Source organism: Polychytrium aggregatum (assembly GCF_025602895.1).
Source record: "Polychytrium aggregatum strain JEL109 chromosome Unknown BJ171scaffold_21, whole genome shotgun sequence".
NCBI lineage: Eukaryota > Fungi > Chytridiomycota > Chytridiomycetes > Polychytriales > Polychytrium > Polychytrium aggregatum.
Window position 1 is genome coordinate 381,666 of NW_026516223.1, and position 8,761 is coordinate 390,426.

At 58.9% G+C, this 8,761-nt stretch overlaps 2 protein-coding genes across 2 annotated transcripts; one reads left to right on the forward strand and one right to left on the reverse strand.

The window, feature by feature from the left end:
• Nucleotides 1–448: 448 nt before the first annotated feature.
• Nucleotides 449–3,969, forward strand: BJ171DRAFT_424635 (uncharacterized protein; the record flags this gene model as incomplete). Its single annotated transcript, XM_053107680.1, has 7 exons — nt 449–910; nt 1,261–1,487; nt 1,566–1,836; nt 1,921–2,726; nt 2,967–3,250; nt 3,431–3,562; nt 3,788–3,969. 7 exons carry the CDS (start codon nt 449–451, stop codon nt 3,967–3,969), a joined length of 2,364 nt encoding a protein of 787 aa, XP_052966122.1.
• Nucleotides 3,970–4,401: 432 nt separating this feature from the next.
• Nucleotides 4,402–8,664, reverse strand: BJ171DRAFT_127792 (uncharacterized protein). The gene is made up of 6 exons (XM_053105610.1): nt 8,141–8,664; nt 7,779–7,910; nt 7,369–7,543; nt 7,113–7,178; nt 5,275–6,957; nt 4,402–5,072 (listed from the first exon to the last, which is right to left on the reverse strand). The coding sequence occupies exons 1-6, from the start codon at nt 8,441–8,443 to the stop codon at nt 4,612–4,614; spliced, it is 2,820 nt and encodes a 939-aa protein (XP_052966123.1). The 5' UTR covers nt 8,444–8,664; the 3' UTR covers nt 4,402–4,611.
• Between the last annotated feature and the right edge of the window lie 97 nt (nt 8,665–8,761).

Below are 8,761 nucleotides of genomic sequence, written 5' to 3' on the forward strand. Positions count from 1 at the left end.
TGCGCTTCCATCAGCATGTCTCGCAGATCGCTCTCCCGCACCAATGGGTCTCGCTCGCGCTCGCGCTCCGCCTCGCCTTCGGCATATCCCCGTGCATCCAGTCTCTTGCGGCAGTCCATCGTCGCCCAGGATGTCGATGCCGACCTGGACTCGGAGGATTCCGATCCGAACAATGATCATGATGAGCGTCCGAGCCGCAGCCACCGCCACGCCAAGCGCGAGGGCAAGCGTCCTATGGTCTACCAGAACACCGATGGCGACATTATCGCTGTCGACACCGACGAGCTGCAGGAAAATCGGCCCTCTGTCGAGGGACCCGAGGCCGGCTCCAGCGTGTGCGATGCGACCGAGGACGAGCTCACAGCCCCGGGGAATTTCGACCTGCCGCAAGAGGCCGAGGAAGTCACTGTCCAGCAGGTCCAGGAGGTATGTGCTGCTGGCTCGGCAGATGTGGTGCTTGTCACTGTTGAACGAATGCAGTGCAGCGGGTGGCTTCCGGTTGCACCTCCATTTCGATCGCTACAGCCCCCTGCCCCTGTTACTGCCCCTGCTGCTGCCGCGGCTTCCTCGGTCTCGATCAGATCGCTTGCTTCAACTATGCTGCTTCTCGCACCGCATCTGCTCACAGGCCATCAACTACGAGCACCCCTTTGGTATCAAGATCTGGAAGCCCGCTCTCTACAAGAAACATCGAAGCATCGATCACGTCAGCTACTCTGCTCTGCATTCGCTCCCCGGCGCTTCCTACGAGCTCGAGCTGTTCCTGTCCCCCTTCAACTGGCTCTGGACGATTCTCTTTGGCTGGTGGATCGCGCTGGTGTATCTGGCCCTGGCCCTGGCTGTCTTCTTCCCGGTGGGCCTCCTTGGCAAGCTCGTCCTTCTGCTCTCCTTCGGGTCCAGCTGGAAGTCTGTCAGTCTCCCGGACGCCTTCCGCCAGCACGGTCTCGGAGGCGTGTGGTACTGGCTCTTTGACGAGCTCGCTCGAGCATGGTCCTATGCAAAGGCAAGTCCATATCCGAACCGCTCGAGCAAGGGCGATGCACCCTTTCACTATTGCCTTCGACGCGCCGGCTCATTCGCATGGATCGACATCAATGGCGTTTGGGCTGGGATGTGCTGGGGATGTGCTGGGGATGTGCTGGGGATGTGCTGGGGATGTGCTGGTGAGCCACACCCTTGCTCTTGGCGCACCTGGTCCCGATCCAGCACTGACTCGGGCGTCCCGTTTTCCATGATCTCTGTCCTTGCCCACGCACCCAGGTCCTTGCAAACCTCTCTGGCTATATCCTGTGGCCCTTTGGCAAGTACATCGCCAAGAAGCGGCTCAAGCCGGTCCGCGCACCCACGGGCGAGTCCACTGGCCTGCTCTCCGACTTTGATCAGCTCGACTCTACTCCCGAGATCTTTGTTGTCCCATCCTCGGCGCCGCTCTCAAATCGCTCCTCGCAGCAGCAGCAGCAGCAGCAGCAGCAGCACCTCGCTGCCTCGTGCTCGTCGCAGATGCTACTTCCCAGCTCCCATGCCAGCCTGCGCCGACCATCGTCCCTGAGAAAGAAGAGCGTCAGCTCCCCAGAGGCCGAATCCCACGAAGATGCCGCAAACCACCGCCGCACCAGCGTCTCGCGCCGTCCCACTGGCCTGTGGGCCAACCTCAAGCGATGGCTAACCTTCCTCTTTGACTCGGGTCTCACCGGCATTGTGTTCCACTTCATCACGCTGCTGGTGCTCGCCCCGATCCACCTGGTGGTCTCACTCACTGGCTTCCTCTTGGTCTTCCCCATTCCCATGGCCCGGCTCAACTACTCGCTACTCAAGCATCTGCTGCGACACCCACTTGTACTAACGGCCAAGTTCAAGACTCCAGAGACCGATTTGGCCGAAGGCGCTGCCCCCTTGCTTGGCGGATCGAGTCGACTCGAGTCCTCCATCACCCTCGGCGGTCGGCATGCCGGTGACGATGACACCCTCATCCTGTGCACCCGACATGCGGTCGGACTCAAGTACTACAAGTACACCTTTGACGGCGTCAACATCATCATTGTCGATCTGCTCGGCTTTGTGCTGTTCTCGCTTCTGCAGTACTATTTCACCGGCCCGCGCTTCGGATACACTGGGTTTGCCAGCCACACGACCATCCTGTTCAGCGCTCTCATCTCGACCGTGCCCCTGGCCTACTATGTCGGCATGGGCGTCTCCTCGATCACAGCGCAAACCGGTCTCGCCCTGGGTGCCGTCATCAACGCCACCTTTGGCAGTGTCATCGAAATCATCCTCTACGTCATGGCGCTGATCCAGGGCAAAGGCCGACTTGTCGAGGGCTCGGTCATCGGCTCGATTCTGTGCGCTCTGCTGATGCTGCCGGGCTTCTCCATGATCGCGGCCGGCATCAAACGAAAGGAGCAGCGCTTCAACGCCAAATCGGCCGGCGTCACTTCGACCATGCTCATCATGATGCTCGTTGCTGCTTTTGCGCCGACTTTCTTCCAGGAGCTCTATGGCACATTCGAGCTCAAGTGTGGCGTCTGTCCGCCCTCCTCGGATCACACCTCGCCGCTCAAGTGTCGCGAATGCCGATACTTCCAGCCACATCCGACCCTGGAGCCGATCTACGCCACGGCAACCCGTCCTTTGACGTATATTTGTGCCAGCGTGCTGTTTCTGACGTACGTCATCGGCCTGTGGTTTACCCTCCGAACACACTCCTCGCGCATCTATCCCAAGAAAAAGTCGTCTGGCCGGGCAACCAAAAAGGCCATAAACGCCTGGCTGAAGAAGCAAGTGAAGAACGAACTCAGGAGCTCGGCAAGTCACACGGGAACCTCACTGAAGCCCCATGAGCGTTCTGGCAACTTGGGCATGACCACGGGCGAAGGCAGCGCAAGCGACGCTGCCACCCCGACTACCTTCTCGCCGCTTCCGCCCAGCGCCACCTTCCACACGTACCAGAGCCCGAGGCTCCGTCCGAGATTATCGGAGGTGGTCCAGGAAATCGCCGATGTTGCTTCTTCTGTTGGCTCGGGCCTGGACTCGGACGACGAGTCAGACGACGAGATGGCCGGCGGACACGGCTCCTCCAACTGGGGCCCCTTCAAGAGCGTCATGCTGCTGCTGACCGCGACGGTGCTCTTCTCGATGATTGCCGAGGTGCTGGTGTCGTGTGTGTCGGTGGTGCTGGAGAACAACAAGTCCATCGACGAGAAGTTCCTGGGCATCACCCTCTTTGCCATCGTTCCGAGCATGACCGAGATATGTAGGTGACATCGCCGCCGCAACTGGCATCGCCACCATGCATCTGTACTCCCGGATGTGCGTCTTGATTCCCCGGTCAGCCGAACGCACAGATGCCTATCCCACTGCGATCATCGGTGTGTGCTGCTGTGGCTCTACAAGGCGTTGGTTAGACTAACTCAGTGTATCGCTTGTTGGACAGACAATGGCATTGCCTTCGCCCAGCAGGGCAACTTGGCGCTTTCCTTCGAGGTTGGCTCGGCGTATGCCATCCAAATCGCCCTGGTTCAGCTTCCTGCCCTGATTGTCTTCAGCACATGGTGGAGAAACTTTGGTTCCGGCACGCTTTCGCTGGCCGCAACCGCGTCGACTTCCGCAACTTCGACACCTTCCACCCAGACTGCGGCGCTCTCCTCGCTTCGGCTGCTTGCCATCGCTTTCTATCGCACCATGGTCTGGATCGGGGATGTTGCAGCAGCAGTCAGCTCGACGGGGATCAGCGCTGCGGCAGCGGTCGGCGCGGCCTCGCCAAGCTCCAGCGACACGACGACTCCCGGAGAGACGTTTACGCTCATCTTCCCGCGCTGGGATGTCATCTCTGTTGTCCTGAGTGTCTTTATGCTGACGTACATCTACATCGAGGGCAAGAGCAACTACTTCAAGGGGACCATGCTTAGCTTGGCTTATGTGGTCATGATCGCTGCCTTCTGGTACGTTCCGACCAATGACGTTGCTAGCTGAGAGGCCAATGGTCATCGTGCGCTCGTTCGAAGCGACACGCTGCTCCTCCCCCGTCCATAGTCCATAGTCCATAGTCCATAGATCATCCAACCATCGGCCAGCTTGTCCGAGACGGGCTCGGCCAGTCGCCAAGCACATCGGCGAGCCTCGAAGTACAGCCCTGCGCTGCTCTGGCTCTGCTCTCGCCTTCCTCTTTCCCTCTACTCTTTCTCCACGACTATCTTCCAAAAGTAAACGGGTCACTTGTGAATGGCAAATGTGGATGCATTCCGTTCGAAGAGCGGAGTCTGCCCGTTTCACTTTGCAAACAGTGTCAATTCGTTCATTTGGCCGTGGGGGTGTGTCTTTCCAGCCACCCCGAACTTCCAGCATCCTTGAATATAGCAAAGTCAGCACGTTTCATGCCACTCTGTGATTCCGCGAGTCCTTAATGACGAGTCCCGGATACACAGGGGCTCCTCAAGTCGCCCTAACTCGCTGAGTGGGAGGGATCATATTGCGACGATATGCATTTCAACAACGTCAACGCCAACAACAACAAAACCAACAAAAGTGACGCTGGGATGTCAAGCATGCAACCATTCAAACACAGCAGCTGCAAAAATGGCCATAAAGCAAGACTAGCTCCAGGCGCCGAAAGGCTCACTCGTCGGCATGAACACGGAATCGGTAGATGCAAGTAAATCCGTCGGCGCCCCAGTTGCCGCGAACCCGAAGCACAACCTTGGACACCAGCGACTCTTCGCTGCCGTGCGCCAGCTTTCGTTTCCGCAGCGCCTGTTGTGCTTGAGGAGACACCGCAAACGTGTGAACGTGCTGGGTTTCCGGAACAAAGACGGCCTCAGCCAGAAGGATGCCGGCCTCTGCGATCTCGGGCTCTTGGTCGAGAAGATCGTCGGCTGGAGCACTGCTTGACCACATCTGCGGGATGATTCGCACCGCAAACAGCTCTGGATCAAAAACAGCCCAGGCTTCGATCTGGCGCGGAGCCGATCGCAGGCTCTTCGCTGCCTCTGGCAGATTTGCCGGGTTTGCGTGCTCGATAGTGAAGGACTTTGGCACAATCGGCTTGGCCAGTCTGATGCCGAGGGTACCTTTGTCGCCTGTGGCATGCATACAACCCGCACCAACAAGTCGTATGAAGTTTAAGTACAGCGCGCGCGACAGCCCAGATGGAGAACAGCAGCAAATTGCCCCTGCGCCTGCCATGCCCACACACACCCTCACAGCGTTCGCAGATCCAGCCGTGCGTGCTTTCGCCATGCAGCTCCCCTGACGAGCCCTCGTTGGCACACGATTCCTTACCACTCATGGGCCAGCAGTTACCGACGTTCACATCCGGGTTGAGAGCCATCGAAGGCGGGTGTCGCTCAATGGGGTCGCGGTGGAAGAGCTTGGCGAGCGCATTCTGAACGAATGCAGGAGCAATGCCAAGGTCGAAGGTAGGCGAGGTCAGGAGCGCCATGACTCGTCCGCCGCCGCTGCTGAGGGCATAGTCGGGCTGGCCAAGACGGTCCGCGGAGAGCTTCTCGACTGTTTGAACAACAAGAGCCTCGAGATCGTGGTCCAAGGCACCCAGGTTGGCGACCAGGGGCTCGCGCCCGGGGGGTGAGCTGCGCTCATATCGATCCATATGCTGGGCGACGACTTCTTGAACCAGCTGCATAAGCTCGTCGCGCTGAATCCCCGAGGACGCAGGTCTATCGCGGGCTTGCCTCAGCTCATCCAACAGCGTATCCAGATCATCGGGATAGCCACCAAAGGCCTTGGCAGCATCGTGAGCTGGGGCAGAAGCGCTGAGGATCTGCTGCTTTACATGTTCCTCCAGTCTTGGATCCTGCAGCAGCAGCTCGACAGCTTTTGAGACAAGATGCGGCTCCTCATTCTCAGCTGCAGCCTTGACAAGTTCTTGAAGGCTGCCGGTGATGGTGCCGTGTTTCTTTTCGCGGCTCTCGGACTCGATGTGGCTGACGATGGCCTTTAGATTGCGCATGTCGCTCACGACGTCCGTGAGCGCCTGTGCGATTTGCGATTCGAGTTGCTTCTCTACGGCCTTGAGCCTATTCTCAAGATCGGCAGGCAGGGCGTCAAGCCGCTCCTGGAGCTTTGTGATCCACGAGAGATGATCCCTGTCAGCATTAACTGCGTCGACGATATCCTGCCTGAGCTTCTCCAGCGTCTGGCTCAGGGCTTGAATACGTTCTGAGCTGCCTGCAGTGGCAGACTGGTGGTCCTTGAGCTTGACTTCGAGCTCAGACACGCGAGTGACAATGCCTTGGTAGGCGGCAGGAAGTACTTGAATCACCGTATCCGACGCCATGGCGGCGGCACCGTCGCGCGGACTGTCGTGGGTGGGGAGCTCAGCGCTATCCTTGGACGCGCTTGTATCTGGGACAAACTCGGATCGATCCACAGCAGCGACGGTCTCGGGCACGTCGATGGACGATGGGGAAGGAGTTGGGGACACGGCAGGATCAGGCTCTTGGATGCCAGGTGCTTGAGATTCCTCGTCAGATTCTGGATGCGCCTCGGTGGCGGACACTACTCGTTGGTCAATCGCTGGCTCTACGGCATCTGCGTCACCGGAAGTAGAGGGTTCGCTCCGAAAGAGGACGTCAGTCACATGGAAGCTTTGGCTCAGGCGATAAAGCGCGGGCTGGAGGATATTGCGTTCGAGTCCCGAGTCCCAGGTAGTGGGCGGCTTGACGACGAGGAAGGCAAAAGCCACAAAAAAGGCAAGCAGCCCCACAATCCAGTTCTGAGACGTGAGGATTTTCCTCAGCACTGCTCGAGTCTGGTGCTGAGCCAGCCGAGCCAAGCTGCCCAGGATGATGCTGGGCCGCACCACCCCGAACTCAAAGACGGCCCAAGCCGGCAGTGAGGCGTATCGCCATATCAGGACAACGCACGACAGCACCACCAAAATGGCGGGCCGGACTGTGGCGACAATTGGATTGGACCAGAACGGGTGGTCTAGGTTGATGAAGCCTGCGCAAAGACGATCGAGATATGGGCGCCGATGGTTTCGAGCAGACACGAAGTCATCGTGCAAGGGCGGCGCAAGTCAGTCTCTGCCACCGAGATCCAGAAGTCGAGGTCGCCGAAGATAGTCCTGACCGATGCGCCGATCTCTGAATACTTGCCTTCGTCAGCCTCCTCCTCGACATAGTCTCCAACGTCATCGGCTTCATATGTTTCTTCGGCCTCATCTGAGCAGTAGGAATGCCATGCGCAGAGGCCCCATGAATCCCAATGTGCGGCAAATATTGACAGTCAGTGTGAGTTTGGAACAATCCTCGGTATAGCTCGGGCAATGGGAGAGACAGTCGCATGACTTGCGTGTCCCATTCACTTCCTGGTGTGCAGCGGCCAAAGAGAGACGATGATGTAATCACGCACCGTAATACTCGTCTTCCTGCTCGATGATGTCCGAGACAAAGTTGGATGGAGAGGACTTTGGAAGCGAATAGGCAGATCCCAGAACACGGCGCGTCTCTTCGTGGGTGGCAATGAAAGGGTTTTCGTGTGCATCCTCGACCATCTGATATCGAGGCCGCTCACTTGAGTTTGGATCCTGGGATTGTCGACAGGCGACAGGCAACGGGTGACAGGCGACAGACCACAGGCGACAGGCGACAGGATAAGCAAAGGAGGCACAGAAAGCGATCAGTGCTTGGTCCGCTGGAGATGGTCCATCACAGCGATCGAGTGACCGCAATGCAACGAGAAAAGATCGGTGCTAGCCACCGCACACAGAGGCCGCCGGCAGCGACCGCAACGCCATCGTATTGGACAGACCAGACACCTACCTGGCGCTTCGAAGCGTATCCCCACGGCGAGGGATCGAATTCGGCCGCTCGTGGAGCTTGGTCTGGCTGCACACCTGGGTGGAGATCGCCGTTCGCTCTCCTCTGCCCCGTCGTCGGATCGATTTGGTGGGTCTGGAGGTGGCAAGCAGAGGCGAGCATTAGTCCCACAGCATGTATCAAACCAAACGTGTCGATCACCACGAGGGCGGTGGAGTTGACTTCCCGATTGTGTAGCATACGAATGGTGCGGTGGGCCACCAGAGTCAACGAGAAGTCGCTGGCAAATGCCGGCGTGATCTTGCGCTGTTTCAAGGAATGCGTGCTCGCACTGAGGAAAGAGCAGCGCCCGGCATCGCCGTTACCTTGTGGAGAGGCCGATCCTCAGCCACAGCTTTGGTGCGGCGGGATCGGGTTTTGGGACCAGAGAGCAGTGCTGCCGGTGAGTTGGCGGCTTGGGAGTAGGCCCGTATGGCATCGCCAATGTTGGACGATGTCACGCCCATGCCGGCGACGGCAGGATACGCCGACGGCGACGAAGGGGAAGCCCGGCGGGGCTGCTCGGCGTCCTTGACTTTGGCGGACAGCTCGTTGATCGATCGCAGACGTGTTGATCGCCGGCGGGCTGAGCCAGACTCGTCGAACTGATTGTGCGTCATCGACAGCATCACTTGCGGCGATGGCGACGGCCACGGAGCGGGCGGATGAATGTGTTGGATGGATGTTTGTTTGTTTGACGGTCAGGCTCCAGACGTGCGAAACAGGCCAGAAGCAACGTGCAGTCAGTCTGGGTCTTGGTAGCAGGGAGCGACGCTGTCCAGAGTGCTTGTCGGTGCTGCAGATCCTGGTGGATGTCGGGTGGATGCCGGGTGGCCAGTGGGTTGTCGAGATGGTGGCGAAGAGCCGTCAGGAGCAGACCCGCGAAAAGGGCGGGCTGCCGAAACCGGGACGCGTGGAGCCATGCGTCCACGTGTCTGTGCCGTGCG